A 19,890-nucleotide genomic window follows, 5' to 3' on the forward strand; every position below is an offset into this window, starting at 1 on the left:
AAGGGGTGTAAGCGGAGCACTCATCTTCATTTTTTCTCTGTCAGGATAAAAAAAAAACCCAAAAAAACAGATGGGCAAAGTTAAATCTGTTTTTCATCCTCTGGTGACCTTTGGAGTACAGTATTTCAACACACTGAAACAACAAAACTATTTCCTTGTGAATTCGTTCCCACCATTAAAGGGATATTTACTTTTGTACTCTCATAAACTTGAGACAGATTTAACAAAAAGAAAGGTGAAAATAGAAGCAGCTGAGGCAGAGATATCCTGACTTTAAGTTCCTGGTGTGGATGAGACTCTAAAGATGCTGGATTCTGCCTTACCCATAATGCAACTACCATTCTTTTTAAAATACTGCTCACCTGGTTTAGAGGCTGTGCTAAGCGCTGAAGTGGTACAAGGTGGTAAAAGAGAAGAGGAGCTTGTGTGCACTACAGTCTGCACAATCAAAGACCAATACAATACAATATAGCCAGAACATAAGAAATAAACAGAATGAGAAAATACATCAATGTAACTCGGGGTTGTCCTTAATCCAGTGTGTGTGTGCATGAGCGTTTTCACTTACAGCCCTAGGCACAAAGTCAGAGGCCATCGTATCCCAGTCCCTTCGATGTATCTGCAGCTGATAGGTCAGCGGTAATGGCAGTTACCTGTAACACATAGCAGCATGTCATCCATCCTTAAAAACAGCCAACAAAAGATGAAGTCATGGACGACGATATTCCACCGTGTCTGAGTTCTCAGAGAGTCAAACCGTCTGACACTTCTTCAACACACAACACGCTGTTTTCCATGGATTATTGCAGTAACCTTAACACTGTATGTTGCCAGTGTTGGAGATTTCACCTGACACACGCACGCAGGCACACACACACGCATGGCCTACATATAAGACCACATGCATTCTTACAGGTTTCTGATAGAAAGTTACATACGGCATGATAGGCACGTGCCTGCGGATTCCAAAGAGTACCTGTTTGTATGATCTAAAGTTCATGTTACGATTTAAGCTCATCTGCGGTGATACTGACAAAATGTTCAGGTCAGTGTGTGATGTGACGCAAGAAGGTCTGCAGTGATCAGTTCCAATAACCTGTCACTCATACTGATAACGGTGGTTGTAAAACTCCTCGTCCTATTTGCACTGATGGTCGTATTTGAAAAAATCTGTCGAAGAAATCAATAAATCAAGTCTTACCCGTGGAGAGTTTTTCCAAATGACACTGACGCAGTTAACGGGTGCTCAAACTCAAGGCACTATCACACACAACAGTAGAATCTCCCCACCCTAAGGTACCCCTTGTTAAAACTCAGCATGGCCCCCTGATCAGTGGTCAGTGTGCGTCATTTAACAAACTTCTTAGTATAAACTGAACTCAGAACAGTGCTTCAAGGGGCCCACACTCTGCAGTGCCCGACACCTACCCCTCCCTCGCTCGGACAGGAGGAAGATAACAGCTGTTCAGGGGCGCAGGGATGCTATCATCCATCCACATCTGGTTCCAGCGATGGGGCTACCCTACAGAAGATGACCCCCTCCCTGACCACCCCCACCACACCCAGCCAGGGGCCACAGGTAGATGTGACAGTTACACAAGTAGAGACAGTGAGGCGGGGAGATGGAGCCAGGTGATGGCGACATGTTTCCAGATGTTGAATACCATATACCTACAGATATCACTAAGCATGGAACTAGTAGCTTATGGAAGGTTGTGCCTTTATTTACATGTTTTTATTGTCTCTTTAGAGCAAAGACACAATACACATACATATTACTGTCCACTCACACAATATGACTTTTGTTGTTTAGAGAAAAATATATTGACAAAAGATCAAAAAATGTGCTGTAGATGCAGATATTCTTTGAAAAAGAACATAATCTGTAACGGTAGGATTTCATATGTCCTGTTGTATAGATATGTGTTTGTGAACAGCAGCGCTCTCTACAGGATGATAGTCTGCAGCTCAGCAGGGGGCAGCATTGTCTTAGTAGTGTGGTACTGTAGTGCCTTGTCCATAAACACAACGTATACTGTCGAAGGATAAAAGTATAAGGCAGACATTTTTGTCTGTCATGAACTTTTACAAATGAACAAGTCTGATAAAATGAGTGAATTCGTCTTACCTCCCAAAAGGCAAACATGTTACTGATTTATTTATTTACGGGGGATCCAGTTGAGGCGTTAAACTATTACTAGTAATAGTGATATGAAGATATGTATGAAGGATGTACTAGTTTGTCTGTGTTTGTTTCATTTCACCTTTTTATTTCCTTGAATGTCAACTTTGCACCCAGACGTTCAGGTCATTTTGTTGCCTGCACTGGAGACAGTTCGGTCAGCTGGACACAAACTCTGGCACCGTCCTGAAACAAGAAAAGCTGCATTTTTGAGAAGAGTATATCCTAGAAACAGAAGTGAACCACATCTGCATCTGAAGTAACATATATATATATACTGCTCAACACTTTTGACCTCATTACGCAGGATATACTCTATGATAGTACACGATGGTAAAACACAGAAGAAAAAAAAAACCCCGCTTTGCTGCAGCAAGCGATACGTTTATGAAGGTGACTATATTTGAAACTGTGACTGAAAGCAAAGTTGAGATCATGGGCTCAGTTTGTTACCGTAAGATTTTCAGAGTCAAAGTTATTTTCTACGACTTTGATGTGAGATTTCTACCATAAAATGAATTTACTTCTCAGATGTGTAGTTTCACTGGGTCAGCTTTTACAGAGCTACAGTACAACACAGGCCATCCTGTGCCTCTGTGACTGTGTGTCTGAATTTCAGTAGGTTACTGTGTGTGTCTATATTTGTTTGATATCAACCATATCTGTGTGTCACTGAGCGCATAAAGACCTGCATTGACAGTCAACGGCCTGAGGCTCATTTTTTACCCCAGTGTGTTAAAATTGTGTACATTGTCTGGCCAAATCTGATCAATACAAATGCCTGTTCACCCCCACCCCTCACAAGAAAAAAAAAGGAAGAAAAAGAAGAAGTCCCTTCAGTGTCTGCTTTCTTCTCCTCTGCTCTCTTCAGCACTTTTATTATTGATTCAGGGTTTACGAACAAACATGTTTTACACAAATGTAATTGCATGGACATCGTGCTGCATGGAGGCACAGAGAATATCTGTGCACACGTACGTACGCACACACGCACGCACGCACACACACCTTTGTCATGACTTCGACACTGTGCAACTGCTGCCGGCGTCGTCTCAGGGTTCAGGTCAGGTCATAGTTGAAGGGTCATGTCACAAGTTCTCACTCAAACACAGGCGGCACATTCATTCCTTCACTCATTCACTCACTCATTCATTTTGAGCTTTGGGAGGAAAGTGAGTAAAGCTCTTATGTGTGTGTATGTGTGAGTGTGAGTGTGTGTGTGTGTGTGAGTGTGAGTCTGTGTGTGTGTGTGTGTGTGTGTGTGTGAGTGTGTGTGTGTAGCCAGTTGAGTTAAATGTCAGTTTGAAAATCAGTCTCAGATTCTTCATCAGATTCAAATAATGAATCAAGAAACTTGAAAGATGTTACTCAGAGACGGGGCAGCTAGTGAAGAGAGGCTGGAGAGGAGGAGGAGAGAAAAGGAGATCAGATAGATCAGATCAATAAAGCGCAGATGAGAGAGTCCCATGGGAAGAAGTGGGGTGTGTTGCCATCTGGCCTGTCCGAGGTTCAAAAAAAAAAAAAGAAGTCATTTCATCCCCACAGCACACACACACTGAAATTACTGACATTCATATCGAATAACCAGCCCAAACCTTTACTGTGCTTAATGATGGTGGTTTGTTTTTCATAGAGACTTTTCTTAAGTTGTTTTCCAGATATACTACGTAACATTAGCACACCGCCTGCACTGCAGTGCTCTAAAGGTTTTCTCTAAACACATGATATCACTCTCATGCCAGTTATTGGTGTGAGTGCTCTCTCAGAGTAATTTAAGGGCTTCCTCGGCTCATCATGTGATGCCTCTTCATCTATTACAGTACATTAGAGGGAGAGCTCGCAAGAAGACTGTGGATCACATTGCCAGTGTTGTTTCTCCTCCTCCTCTGTCGCTGCTGTGCACGTGTGACAGGTGGTCTCCTTCTCCCATTGAGAACAATGTTAGGTATACACATGTGCACGGGAGACATAAACATAAAATGTAAACGGGGCATAGAAAAACGTGGCAAGCCTACCAAGACTCAGGCTGGTGTAGAACACACACACACACACACACACACACACACACACACACACACACACACACACACACACACTTTTTTCCACAGGACCGACCACCTGGAACTGAATCCTCTTCTCGGAACCTGAGATGGGACAGTGAACGTCCCCTGGACCACCCATCCTCTGTCCACTCACTGGTGACAGATTGTCAGTGTGTGTGTGTGTGTGTGTGTGTGTGTGTGTGTGTGTGTGTGTGTGTGTGCATGTAACAAGGTGGATGCAATTTTTCTTTTTAAATGAAATGAAGTGAAAATGAAAAAATGCTCTTTCCTCTTTTTGACTTCACTGAACAGAAACTGTTCCAGAAATAAAGTGAATCACCTGCTTGGTTTGCTGTTTCAGTTCCTTATAACCTCTTATCATACTCATGTAATATTATAGACATTTAACAGGAAAGGAGCATTAAAAATCATTGGTTGGACAGTTTAACGGTGATCCACATGCAAATAATTTGATTTTTTTGCTTTATTATTTTCTTTAATTTTCAGATTTGACAAATTCCCAAAGCAAAAGATTTTTAAAATGAGTTACTCTCTACTCTCTTCTCTTAAAAAACACAGAAATTAAATTATTGATCCAAAAAAGTAATATAACCATTTGTGACACTATTATAGTCTCCTGTTGAATGTGTCATCCTGTGTCTGTCGTGGCCAACAGAAGAGACAGATCTGTTTTCCCGTTAAAGTGCTTGTCTGAGGTATTCTTATCCAGGATGTGCTGTCGCCGTATAAGTGCTCCTCAAAAAGCAAAGAGGATTTCTGGTAAAATTGTCAGTGACTCTCTTTAATGAATTACACCAGCCACATCGAAAATTGGATTCATTTATTTTGCCCCATATAAGTGACTTTGAAATGGATTTATTTTTTCCTGTCTGTCTGCTTCTCTCTCTCTCTCTCTCTTTCTCTCTCTGCCTTCATGCATTATTTATCCACCCATAGCAACCCAGCTTCCTCTTTCTCTTCATCTGCTGCCCCCACGTCCCCCACTGCCCTCAGACATTGTATACAGTGTATACGGCTCACTCATTTAGATGCGTCGGAGGAAGAGAGGTTCATCTCAAATCGTAAAAACACAGGTACATCAATATACACATAAAGATCAAAGAGGTCTAAAGACTTTTCCAGAGGAGACCATCGTGAGAAGCTTTTAGAATAAAACAGAGTAAAAAACATGAGAACTTCAGCTGTGGGAATCTGGGAAACCTTTGTGTAGCTCAATACTTTACTCCCAAAAAATATACTCAACTCTAACCTACTGTGCTTCACCTGTGCTTCAAGGTTAGCTAGCTAACAAACAAAACATGACATGGCAAGAGTTGCACTACTCTTTAAAGAACACTGTGACAGGCAGTGAACTAATACTCCATAATGGAGTTTATTATTATGCCAGTATAAGCACCAACTAGTTCAGTGCCCTTCAGCATATCAAGTGTTTTGGCTGCATCACAACAATTGCAGTGAACTCCATTAAAAGCAACAGAGATCGAGATATGCGAGATCCTTTACTTAGCTGCAGGGAAATGACGTTAATGGAGACCAAGAACAAACATGACAGATTGTAACACATCCGCTTGTAAACCTCACAAACACCCCTGTCACACTTTTAAATCATCCCGCTCTCATACAGCCAACGAGGTAACATGTATAGTCATGACCCGAGCAGAACATGATGTGCTGCCCCGGTTTACATCATGCCAACATTTCGCCTCAGGTGTCAGGGCCTTCTCCAACAGTAGGTTTCCTCTTCTTATGCATAAAGGCAGCAGTGTTTCTGATGAGAGCAGCCCTGTGATCCCACTTAACTCACTCACATAAATAGTATTTAAAGTGGGATTTTTAGAGCCACAATGCAGTTTTTATGTGTCAAACTCAGACCTCGGACTAACAATAAGTGCAGTGATGGGGGGAATTCAGGAATAGAAGATAACATCGTGACCTAATTCAAGTTTTAGTTGTATTCAGATTTCAGTTGTTGCACGCATGTAATTGCAAATGTCAGTGGATGTATACCTGTAGATACCTGTTGGGATCTCAGGTTTCTGGGTTAAAGGTGCAGGCAAACGGTGCGTCCTCAGTTCAGTGATTCAGGGAGACAACATCACCTTTATCTGATATCTGATATATCTGATGGATCTCTCTCCATTTTAAGGGTTTTTCAGGCCAGAAGATTTCTTTTTATGCTGTCTTCGTAGTAGTGAGACTTTTGGGGCAGTGCAGCTTGTAAACCATGTGCCAAATGGAGGAATTATACAAGACTTAATTTGTCCGATTATTAAAATTTAAGAAGGTTGGTTTGTCTGACTCAGCAAGAACATTTTCAGACCATGGTTTAAGCTGCTATAGAGAGAGCAGGTTAGTGTGTGTGTGTGTGTGTGTGTGTGCAGTGGGCGTGGAGAGGGAGATGGCTCCTTCCCTGAAGCCGTTGAGCTGAGCGCTTCTGTCACATGAGCCCAGTAGGAGAGAAGCGCACAGAGCCCGACCATCCATTGGGCCAATTTCAGCAAGTTTCCCCACTGACTGGATTCTGTCTGCAGCCGGAGCTCGTGGACTGAGTGTGCTTCCCGCTGTGATACACACTCGCTAGAGGAAGAGTTAACCGGAGAGTTCCTTCTATCACAACAAAACCAAAAAGCAGCGCAAAAAAAAAAAGAAAAAAAAAAAAGACGCAGAAATGACAGTCGAGTTCATTTCACCTCGAAACCACTGAGAACCGCATCCTCCTGCGCTGCATCCAGTCGTTCAACCGTGTGGGAAGATGCGACGGAGTTACAGGATGAATCCCGCTTTCGTAGCAGTGTTGCTTGGAGTGGTGAGTAGCCTCTTGCGTAATCAAAGTGTGCGTTAAATGTTTGCCATAAACTTTACTTGGATAAATCCTTCCTGTCACGCTTCCTGTTGCGACACCTGCGCAATTGCGCATCCACACAGGCAGAGGGAAAAGAGGACAAAGTTTATCTTTATCTTAAGAACCCATCACTCAAAAAAGGTAACTTACAGAAAAAATCTCTATAAATTTTTAAGCTTCTAAGAGACATTTATTCCCTTAGTTTACATTTCATGTGTTTAATGTGCTTTTGATGGGCTACCTGTTCCTGATCTGTCAGTGATCATTTCATTTTAAAAGTAAGAGCCCTGTCCTTGCACCTGTCCTGGATATGTATGCAGCAGCTTATTCAGGTTGTTACTCTATAGCTCCAGTTGCTGGATCTGTAGTTCCACCCTTCTCACTTACATGTGGCTCTACAGACAGCAGTACAATAACAATGTCAGAGTGGCCTCTGTGGAGGCGCTCACCAATAAAGAAATAACCGTGTTAACTGATGAGGATTTCACTGTACCAAGATCAGGCCAAGAGGGAACAGAAGTAAACAGCATAGATTTAAGGGAGTCACAGGTCACGATCTCCCTGATGAATCGCTCATCCCCCTTGAGGCCATGCAGACCCACGGAGGGAATATATTTTTTCCAGTGTCTTCTATCTGACAGGACATGGTCGGTCAGGGCTGCAGGCTTGTCAAGGTCCTAGTTTAGGAGCAGGCTGCATCACTGATACATGACAGCTGCTCCCGCTGATGGGTATGCATCCTCTGCTGGCTCAGCGCATGCAATATTGATACAGCCCCCCCACCCCCCACCAACACACACTCTTCCTCTCCCTTCACCTCACACTCGCATCACTCTTTTCTCCCGTGTCTGTGCGTCTCTTCCTCTGGCCTCATAAAGAGATGATGATTCAGCGCTGTTTGGGAAAGCATTAGTTGTTTGTCATTTGCCACCAGTGTTCCCACAGCAGCAGCAGCAGCAGCAGCAGCAGCGGCAGCTCAAGGTCCGTGGCCCGGGTTGTATTAGGCCCAGCTTAGTGGAAGGCTGGTACGGAGGAACTCATAATGGCTTAACAAGCGCTGACAGCTGAGGTCCAGAGGTTAAGTGCCTCCAACTGAAAATTGACTGGAGCATTAGTAAGATTGGTCGAAGCTCCGAAGTTATGTGTCCAGATGCTTCTGCACATGCGTTTGTGCGTCCTCGTTGCTTCGACTGTACGATCGACTTGCTTCTAGCTTTAGCTTTAGGGAGATCAGCTGACAGAAGTCGAGGAGTGCAAACCCTCAAACTCCAATCTAAAAGCCAATTACAGGAAAACGTGCAAGTCGAGCTACGACTTGCCAAGTGCTGCACGTTCTTTTACTGTCATTCCATAAGCTATTTGCTCAAATCACAACACCCTCTAATTCACCTGTACGCACAACTTAGCAGTCATTAGTGATGCATTTTAACCGCAGTTTTCCGGGCTTTTGCGACGTTTTTGGTGTTGCACCCACACCTGGAGCGAGAGAAGGGTTAAAGAGAAAATAAGCAGAAAGCAAAACGCTGAAGGTTGGAGTCATTTCAAAAGCGTCAGTCAGACATTTGGGAACAGGTTGGTTCACATGTGAGGTCTGTCAATGCGTTTGTGCGAATGTATATGTGCTGATGGATGTGTAGCTACAGTATATAAGGGTGCACATCAGGGGACGCAGGAGAGGGATAAGCTTGTGCGCTAAAACACATTTGATTCATTACTAAATGCGTGCTGCACAACGTGTGTGTGTTAGTGTGTGTTAGTGTGTGTGTGTGCGCGCGCGTGGTAGTGAGTGTGTTGGGGTGAAAGATGAAGAGAAAGGTCAGCGAGGTTCTGAGGGAAACAGATAGTGAAACGTTTTAGAGTCACATCTGGACTGTGAACCTCTGAAGAAATATGAGAACCATTTGTGTGCATATTCAGTTGGGGTTGTTCTTAGTTAAGACCAAAGAATCTATAACAACACAAAAGGATTAATTCATTCAAATTAAAACATAAAAATCTCAAGATTGGCTTTACAACATTTCCTCAGGGTAACAGAGATGTTTGTTTTTTTGGGGTTTTTTTGGACATTGTCATCTTGAGTTGCCTAATGTGAAGTGACGTTGTTTGGCAAAAGTCTTCCCAATTTCAGGAAAATGTTCAGATGTTATCAGGCGTGTTGCGTGAAACATTTCAACTCAGAAGTTTCCACACAAAGCCAAAGATGCATTCTTGAACATAAACAGCAGAGATAATGAATACCAGAGACCTGAAGGTGAATGGGCTGTGACACCATCATGAGCAAGAACACACACACACACACACACACACACACACACACACACACACACACACACACACACACACACACACACACACACACAATCTTCCAGCTGACTCAGAGCTGCCAGAGGGGACACTTGATGTTTTGTAGACCTCCTCTCTCCTGTCAGCAGCATTCCACACACACCTGAACCCTGACGATTTACGTTAATTGTACCTCCCTTACATGAACACAACCCTCAATACACACACACATATATACACACACACACACACACACACACACACACACACACACAGACAGACACACGCCCTTTAAATATGTTAAGAAGTGTATGGTCGAGCAATATTTAATTTAGTAAAGAGCAAAGCGACTCACATGTTGGTCATGAGGTAACTTTAAAATCCCATTCCTCATAGCCTTCTGATCTGCAGTTTGTCTGTCAACCATTGAGAGATACTGTACATCAACAGAAAAGCATAATATCCTAAAAACAATGGCCCAAAAAAAGAATCACTCCTCGTGTATCTGGAGGGAAAGACAGACCTTTTGGCTATTACTGCTTTTATCAAGGTTTGCTTTGGAGTTTGAGGTATGCAAAAGATAGAGAGACCTGGTGTGAGAACGATGCGAGAAACATTCAGGTTACAATGATACAATGTAAAAGGCCATGCGAACTTAAAGGTCTCATGGTCGGACTTGAGTGTGTAAGCGTGTATGAACTGTCACGCATTTGCACTTGCATATGCAGAGGCACGCACAGACATTTTCACCTGTCATCGGCTAAGATAAAGGACTCGACAGGTTACTGTTTGAAGAATGCAGAGGCCATATAATCCAACTGTTCCCGGTATGGGTGTGTGATTTTGTTTACTTTAATTAAGGTATCTGCGACTTAAAATGGGGCTTGTACTTTGAAAATTGTATATATTAGATGCAGTTTAAGAATTACAAATTAGATTAAGGCTGAGGTAAGTGTGTGGGGTCAGGTTAAAGTTAAGGCCACTCAGACTCTTTGGCTTGTGTTCCTTTAAAACAAAGAAATGTCTCTTTGAGACCTTACATTACAGGTCCCGTGTGTGTCTGGCTTGTGAGCAGTTCAGCCAAAGAGTGATTTTAGCTCCTTAGGTTGTTTGATTCAAGGCCTGATAAGGAAACACCATCTGCGATTTACAAGAACACAGAAAAATGGAGAAATAACTTGGAAAAATGGACAATTTTGTCTTGACGAAATCTGCAATTTCTTCTTTCCTATCCCATTAGTCATCTCATAGGCCTTCAGATTATCTTGCAGCCAGGGTCCTGACCTGAGGCTGGCAACCACTGGTTTAGTGGTTCCAAAATAAATCTAAGTGGGAGCAAGATGATTAAAGGAATGAGGAAAAAAAAGAGTGAGTGCTGTATATTTTATCTGTCTATTTTGTGAAATACTGGACGTTTTTACTTCTTTCGGGCCTCTAGAAATGATTTAAATGAAGAAACAACACTCTTTGGATGAACTGCTCTCACTGCAAAATGCTAAATGTTGCTTTGATTAAAACAATCAATAAAGTTTAGTTCTTTGAAGACAATAACTAAAGTCAATTTTGTGTGTTTATGCACTAATAATCTGAATGTGAATGTGTTTGGCTTGTCCCACTTTGACTGATCTCTCCGGTGATTGGCAGGTTGGAGCTCTGGCCAATAAAGAGGATTGTTTGTCGGGCCAGTATACAGCCAGCGGGGAATGCTGCATTCAGTGTCAGCCCGGAGAGGGGGTCACCAGACCATGTGGAGTCACACAGACTGTCTGTGACCCTTGCCTTGACAGTGAGTAATACAAAGAAACAGCTGTATGACTGTCATGTACATACACACATGCAATTTGTAAGGCGCATGAGTTCAAAGATAACTGTAGAAATACACAAAAGCACACGTGTGCACCTGAACATCAATGACAACACAGTGTTGGACACATGCATTAATGCAGAGACAATGACACACACACACACACACACACACACACACACATACATACACACACACACACACACACACACACACACACACGTCACATATTCACTGCTCTGACTCCGATGACCTGTGATAGTGATTTAGTGTTTCATTTGAGACAAGAAATGTTATATTGCTGCCACTGTGACGTTGTCCCTGTAAATTACGACCTCCACTTACAAATCCACTACTGTACTTACTGTCACTGGAGAAGACACACAGTTCAAACTGAATGTCTTTAGACTCTGTGAGGCACAGTAAGTATGCAGGGGCGTGAATTACATCATGATTTAAATGACTGTTTCTGCATAATTTGAATTAGGATCCAACACTGGGTTGGTGGCCTATAAAACAGTAAATCTGGACATGACAATGATGATTTATGTGGTTTTTGTCCAAACAGTCTTGTATGACATTAATAGTTTCAAGATGCTACAGTTTTGTCTAATAGCAATTTATTAATCACACTTTCACTTAGTTCTCATATGAAGGATAAAAATGACATAAGTATAAATAAATAATAAGAAAATAAGTACAGAAATAAATAATTAAATACATAAATAAATGCAAAATAAATATATTTTGGTAATGAAAATTGCTATTTCTGTATTTTTACATTTATTTATTTATGCATCTCCATCTCTGAATGCATATTAGATAGGTTGTCGTACCTCAGTCTAAAGCTGGACTGGTTATAGTGGTATGATAATATATTAACCACTACTGCCTTTGGCTTAACTGGTGCACAGGAGCTGCACCTTTAACTCGCTACTAGCCGCTTAGCTAAACTGATGTTGTTCAATGTAATTCCGTTTTATTCATATAGCGCCAAATCCTAACATACGTTGGTTGAATAATACATTGTTGAACACTAGCTGAGCATTAGAAAGTTCCACAAAGTGAAATATTACGTATACTCTGTAAACTCTCGGACTATCCAAATGAAGTGTAACCGATAAGTACAATCTTTGACCTGTTGGTGGCGTTTGATAAAAAGTCAGAGGTTCAGCAAAGTCATTAGGACACATCCTCTGGGGGCCTGGGATATCAGTACCACAGGTCATAGCAATCCACGTAATTCCTGTGTAGATATTTCAGCAAATATCTGGACCAAAGTGATGGACTGCCATCCCTACAGTCACACCACAGTTCTTTAGATTACCCAACACAATAGTCCTCAACATCATTGTGGATCAGAGGAAAGGTTACTTTTGAAGAATAACTATGGGTACACATCAGGGCATTTGAAGCAGTTTAAGCTCTACATTATCATTATTATCAAAGAGCTGTGCAACATGTGTCAATGACTGATAAACTCATGGAAAAATACACAGAATGTAGTATAAACGTAAAGCACACGGCTGATTCAACTGCATGTTAGGAAGTAAACTGGATGCCAGACTTAACTGTGCTCCAGCGTTCCTGCCCTCCTCATGGCCCTTACCATGTAGGGAGAGAAGCTGTGTTGGAGTGAGAGACTTTATGAGGACAGTGATATTGAGAAGATACAAGAGTGGAGCCGGTTCCAAATGTTGTTGCAGAAAAAGAAAAACTGTATTGGAAGATATTTAGAGCATCAGACAAGTTGTTATGTCACAGTGATTAAGATTTAGATTTGGTACACAAGACTGGTGTCTGAGAGCTCAAAAGGATATTTAAGGTCCTCTGCATGAGGATAATATCTGCTTGAGAGGGAAAATAAATGAACATATAAAGGTCTGTTATAAGTCATGTGAGATCAAAGGTCAGCTTCAGCCTGCAGAGGCCAGGGTTGGTCCTGAGCCAGTTCCTTCACAGTTCCCAGAGTTTTCCTTGCTGTCTGTATGAACTCCCTGACTATCCTGCGCCTGGGCCAGGAAGTAGTTGTAAACCTCCCTGGGTCAGTGAAGGATGGCAAGCTATGAGGCAAGGACGCCCACACTCAGCAAATGATTCAGACCTTACAGGTCATGAGAGAAGTCACAGAGAATGTGGAAATGGAGAAAATGATTTATTTGTATTTCTGTGGGTCTTCTTTGGAATGATATATGCTTTTTTAAGTGATTCTCAGATCAAGAGTTACAACTTTATAATACTTTCTTGCCTTGTACGCCCCGGACTACTCATCATAAATTGTTCTATTTGTATAAAAACTTCATATTTTAGGCCCAAAATGACTTTTATATGTTGTGTCTCTGAGGTTGCTGCTCTCTGTTGCACAACGTGGAGGTTTTCGGGGTGATAATTTTCACGCTCACAGTGCTTGTTCCACTCAGACATGAACAAACACAGAAAGTGACAGGCTCTCAGAACTGTCAAGAGGCCAGACAGGCTCTGCAGTGACTCATGGAAAAACAGTAATGCAAACTAGATCAGCTGTTCATCAGATAACATCACAATGATATTTTAAGAACACATCGAATATTGATTAGATCTGTAATGCAGGCTGATAGAGCTGAACTGAAGTGTTTTAACAGCAACATGTTTTGAAGTCTCAGCCAGTGTCGGGTTGTGGGTTTAGCCTCCTACCTGTAAGTTAACCAGCCGCTGAACCCCGCCCAGAGACAGTGGTGGTCCTGTCACAGCTCAGCAACCGCAACTATAGGCACGGCAAGTCTGTCAAACTCTGGATTTCACATTGAAGCGGTGCACGGGCTGTAGCAAGAGAGACGTATGTAAGCTAAGCAGCTATACATGGCTTTATGTAAGACATAACAACCTGATTTTATATTTTTCCTTAACATAATCTACTTATAATACTAGGTCTAACTTGCTTTACACTGCAAAACAAGAACAATGCTGTGATTTTATTCCCATGTCTTCTACATGTATCATCGACTTAAAAAGTGGAAATTAAAAATTAAAAAGTCAGCTGGAGATAACTATGAACCAACTGAATGTTAGCATCAGCTCATACTAATTTGCTACAGCTTCTAGAGATGGTTGGCGTTTCAGCTGACAAAGTCCACAGCGTATTGGCCAGAGATGAGAAGCCTGCTTGTGTTGATTGAATTGAAAAACATTGAAAACTGCATATTTGCTGTGTGAGAATAGAAACCTTGACAGCTGTACTGGAGATTTTAAGGACTCCATTTCCTGCATCTTTGACCCAAAGAATGTTGTTTTAGCACCTACGCTAAGTATTGCTTTGTTTTTGTGGCCTGTGTAAGTTGTTTCACTTGAGGTGTTGACAGAAACTCATTTGACAGAAACTAACCTCTACAGTTTATTCCTGACTATCCCTCTCTCTAATCTTTCTTTCAACATCAACTCCCACTCCTCATATGTCTTTGCATGTATTGTTTTAAGTGTATCGCCCACAGTTGATTGTGTCTAATGTGTGCAATTATCCATTTACAAGAAACAGACTTTGCACAGATAGTTAAGAGGGGCCTGGCTGATGTGATAAACAGCACGGCCAACTGAAACACACGAAGGAGTTTGGATGAATGAACAGATGAGTTGAGATGAAACAGAGCAAGTACAGCTGCACAGCTGGAATGGAGACAAGGCGAACGTCTCAGCCAGCAGCTAATGGTTCATTCTTTCACACATACACCCACATGTACGGGAAAACACACATTAAGCGCACACACACACACACACACACGCACACACACAAGCAGTCACAGAAAACTCCCCACATGCACAGACACATACACTCATACACACACACCCTGCTCCGTGGAATAGCCAGAGCGGATAAACTCAGGAGTCCTTTTATGGGTGTTGAAAACAAAGCAGAGGATTGAATGTTAGACCAGAGGCGAAAGTACTGTTATGACACGCTGAAGACCGTATGCACCCCCCACTCCTCCCTCCGCCCCCGTCACCTCCCCCTTCCACAACCCCCGCCCTCCATGCTGCAGGCTAGCGTTATTAATGTATTGACTTGCATTATTGATGCATGGCATTATGATAATGGCTCTGAGAGCACTCATGGGGAGTGGGGGTGAGGGCAGTCGGAGTGTGTGCGTCTGTTTCAAGGGAGCTAGGAGATAATGGGGTTAGGGGTGGAAGGGCGGAGGGGTGGGGGTAACAGTATATGACTGGACACTAACTTGCCCACGTAAGAGTGAGGGACGATAGTGTCTACTTCTGAAGACATAATTAAACAAAAATGTGAAGATCCCACCTTCGACACTCCCAGTTAAACACAGAATTGATTCATCTTCTCAAATGACTTGGTCTCTGTTTTCTTTTCATCCATCCATCTGTCTCTGTTTCACTATCTCAGTGTCCATCGCTCCTCATCTCTGTTTGAATCTCTGCATCAGCAGAGCGTTCGCCGTGGTTGGTGGGCTTGTGACGCAGACCGAAAACTCGATATGCTATGAGTCGCTGAGCAATAAAAGGTCTTCATGGAGACTGCATGCCAAAAGCTTCCAGTCTTCTACCACACAAAGTTTAGCTAAGCTTTGTTAGATTTTGTATAAATTAAAATAATTTACAATAATTTTGATAATCGATTTAAGACGTTTTTAAGCCCAAATCCCAAATGATTGTTTAATTTAGTTCAGTTTAGAGCCGACATAAAAAGTAATTTACAGTAATTTTGGTAATAGATTCATGGTCTAAGCCCAAATACCAAAGATTCCCTGGTTTCAGCTCCTCAAATGTGAATTATTTGTTGATTTTCTTTGAATATCTTTAGGTTTGGGCTGTTTGTCGGACAGAATGAGAAATCTAAAGACATCACCTCGGGCTTTAGAAAATTGCAATGGGCATTTTCCTCTATTTTATGACATAGTTGCAGCAGTAGTTTAGTGTAGATGATGGAAACTCCTTAACCATCGGCCGACAGACAGAACAACTGAAGATCAGGAAGAGATGAGATCTGAATAAGAGGTTTCAATCAGGTGCAGCAACAAAGATTCCATGTCTTCCTCAGAGCAGTTTTACATTAGGGCTGCAGCTAACAATAACCTTACTAAGTATTGTTTCAATTAATCAATTAATTGTGTGGTTTATAAAATGTAAGAAAGTACTGAAAAAATGCCCATTACAGTCTCTTAACACACAAGATTGTGGTATCAGATTGTTTTTGCTGTCCATTTGAACGCTTCATGACAAAAGATATGAAGGTTATCATCACATACAGCTGACAAAAGCTGCAAATCCTCACAAGCTGGAACACTTGACTTTCTGTCAGTCGTCTAATTGATTAATCGATTAATTGTTTCAACCCTACTTTACATCACCTCAACTCAAGATAAATAAAACAAGTGTGTTGGAAAGAATTTGTGTGTCAACAATTTAGACATGACAGAGATTTTGAGGTTGTGCTTTCACAGTCTATCCCCCAGCTCCCTATCTGCCTATCTCTCTCTCACAAACATGCACACACACACACGCACGCACGCGCGCGCGCGCACACACACACACACACACACACACACACACACAAGCTGCTCTTACAAATGGGTCTGTTGCATAATTTAGTGTGTTTCCCAGTTCTCTATCCAGCTGAAATACAATTCCATAAAACATGCAATATTGATTGTGTCCTCTGCAGACATATCTGTCCTAGGAACTCATGCATGTATACAAACGATTTATGAAACATGTGATGTATGTATGTATGTATGTATGTATGTATGTACAAAAAGACCTTTAAATACAGCCTGAAAACTGTTTTCAAATCAATGTGTAAAAGATGTTGGTATTGTTTATGTATATTTTTTAGGTGCTTTTCAGTCCAAAGTGACATTCATGCAGTTACATATCTTGTTTTGCCTGTTGACCCTCTGCTCTTACTCTTTTCTTCTTACCTGTAACGCTGACATGGCTGTTGTGGCCGCCTTCCTTTTTTTTCTCCTCATACATATGATGGTGTCTCTCAGCCAGCACATGAAGACAGTTGTCATGTTTAGCAGCTGAAACAAATGAAACAGTGGGTTTGGTTTAAGAGAAAGAATTTACATTTTGTACATTTAAAAGTTCAGCTTTAAGACTCAGAAATGTGTACACAGTAGCTCAAAGTAAAGAGTCCGGTCTTTAAAAATGCGTATACAGGATTACAGATACAGAAACTTGGCCTTTGGTCTTAGCTGTGCTATTCAGGCAGAAGATTGAAGCAGCCTGGAGGTGGAATTTGAACAGTAGAGGTCAGAAATGTAATGTGGCATCAAATCATGGTCAGCTTTGAAAACAAATAAAAAAAGCTTTAGAGTCAATTCCGTCTTTGACTTGTAGCCAGTGAATGGAGATCAGAATGTGATTTTTCTTCAAGATTCCCCCACAAGAGCAGCTGAGACAGAACTGACTGACCCCTCAGAAAACAAAGTCACTTACAAAATGCACAAGGATGAGAGCATGTGCAAAAGTATCTTGAGAAATGTAAATGGAGGGAAAAAACTGGAAGACCATTTTGTCTAAAATTGGAAAATTCACAACTTTGGTGGCCAAAGTGCATGCAGCTAGCAACTGCCTAGAAATCAGCTGTCTTGCGGATAAAAAGTCCAATAACAATTTTCATCCCTCTTCTTTTAGGTGAAACTTTCTCAGAAAACCTGAGTCACACGGAGAAATGCCAGCCGTGCACACAATGCACAGGTCTACTCCGCATGGAGACGCCCTGCACGGACTCCAACGACGCCACCTGTGTGTGCAACTACGGCTACTACCTGAATGAAATCTCTCAGCGGTGCCAACCCTGCACCAAATGTCCTGAAGGCCAGGGCATGCTGCTCAGCTGCGAGCCTGACCATGACACTGTGTGTGAGGAGTGCATCGGGGACACGTACTCAGACCAGGAAAGTTCTCGAGAGCCCTGCATCCCCTGCACCCTCTGTGATGAAGGGGATGAGTTACAGGCCTGCACGTCTGTCAGTGACACAGTTTGTCAAGGTAAGACGATTAGCTCCCCAAGGCTCATAGTGAAATGTACATTAAATCACAGTGTACTTCTATGTAGCTGCCAAATTAAGGCCCTCATACATTTACAAAACAGACGTCTCTTTGGTTCTGCTTATTCTACATTGGGTGTCCGCTCTGCACACAATTTCACACTTCCGGCTTGTACACCTCAGTTCTAGGCTGTACGCTAAGACATAGGCAGGTGATGAATGTTGCGTCATGCGGACCCCTGCAGCGACATGGATGTGCTAGCTTTGGACACAGGTAGGATAGCTCCCGGTTGTAGCTTCATATTAGAGTGTTTTTTTTTTTCATCCAACACTTTGCAAGAAAGCAAAGTATATTTCTGAAGAATGTCAACCAGTCTCTTTAAGCTTCAGAGTTTGAACACATCACACACCCACAAGCATTTGGCTGTCAATTGCACTCCAACATACAAGAAAAATAAGGGTGCAATATAACTGACAAACAACTCACAGGGAGGTGTGTGTATTATAGAGCAACAAGGACATTATGTCTGAGGAATCACATTGCTGATGAGTTTTACAAATGTCATTTTTAATGATTTGAGCACCCTAAATGAAATCGTATTCTCCTTCATTGTATTGAGGCGACAGCAGAAATCTCAGAGATGGATGTCGCTATGCCCCTTTTGGCGAACTTTCCCATAAAAGATAGGTTATTAAGTTCGGAATGTTTAATGCTGAGAACAAGATATAAATAAGGCATTCATGAGATTGTTTTACATTGGTTAGTAAGAAAAAATTGAATTCCTGAAAAACTCATCTATTCTTTTAACAAGACAATGAATCCACTTGTTCGGAGATTTATTTTTCAGCTATTTAGCAAATGGCTGTGGGATGACCCTATCTAAACACTGGGCAAGTTTATGATGAACTTCTATGCAGAGGCAGTAGAGTTGAATGATGGGGTGCACCGCCCAGGGTCATCGTGGACTGAATAGAGTCAATGTGAGCACATACTCGCTGTCCAGCACTGTACGGACAGTGCAACACACTGGACATCCACATTGTCCGTCACATAATCGGATCATCTCAGTGCGACACTATAGACATTGTTAACCCATCGACCTAAATGCCACTCCAAAGGTTGTCTCATTGTCTTCACCGACTCATCCCATCCAAAGATACAAAGACCACACTCTCTCTGTGTTGAGGGTTTACAAGGAGGTCATATCTCTGAACAGGGCTCTGAATTTCTTTTATATCATTGCACCCTGTGGGTATCACACTTCAAATCACAAATTCCATATGACTGCAGTCACTGCTCATTCCAATGACCTGATGCCTCACAGATTAAATCAACGCTTTTGTGACATGACAATAAAAGAAGTCTGTTGATCAGCCATGAAGTCTGTTGGAGCAGTGGTTTGAAGGATGTTGTTATCACAGTGGTGAAGAAAGAGCAAGTCTCAGGCTAAAGGGAGTCTTTTGTGCCTCTCCCACGATCCTGTTTGCCCTGTGAGGGATTTCAGTTTAGCCCATGGGGCTACTTGAAGGAGCAAGTAATGAATAAAACAGATAGTAAAACTTATGTAGATTTGTGCTACATATATTTTTTTGCAATTACTTAGGGTTTTGTCTGGAGTTTCTGAGTTGAAATGACACTGGAGGATTTGAGCTGTTAAAAGTCTTTTATGTAAAGACCTTGTAGAAAACAATGAAACTGCTTACATTGAGCAGACACTGTAGAG

At 42.0% G+C, this 19,890-nt stretch overlaps 1 protein-coding gene across 2 annotated transcripts in view; it reads left to right on the top strand.

The window, feature by feature from the left end:
• Positions 1–6,696: 6,696 nt before the first annotated feature.
• LOC111220001 (tumor necrosis factor receptor superfamily member 16-like) overlaps positions 6,697–19,890 on the top strand; it is a 30,412-nt gene continuing 17,218 nt past the window's right edge. For both annotated transcript variants that reach the window (XR_002665038.1, XM_022742924.1), the window contains exons 1-3: positions 6,697–7,051; positions 11,015–11,156; positions 17,811–18,167. Coding sequence is in view for 1 of the 2 variants with exons in the window: in XM_022742924.1 (XP_022598645.1) it covers positions 6,998–7,051; positions 11,015–11,156; positions 17,811–18,167 (553 nt within the window). In the remaining variant the exon portion in view is untranslated. The remainder of the gene's footprint in view (positions 7,052–11,014; positions 11,157–17,810; positions 18,168–19,890) is intronic.

Source organism: Seriola dumerili, unplaced genomic scaffold, assembly GCF_002260705.1.
Source record: "Seriola dumerili isolate Sdu_G_001 unplaced genomic scaffold, Sdu_1.0 BDQW01000068.1, whole genome shotgun sequence".
Taxonomy (NCBI): domain Eukaryota; kingdom Metazoa; phylum Chordata; class Actinopteri; order Carangiformes; family Carangidae; genus Seriola; species Seriola dumerili.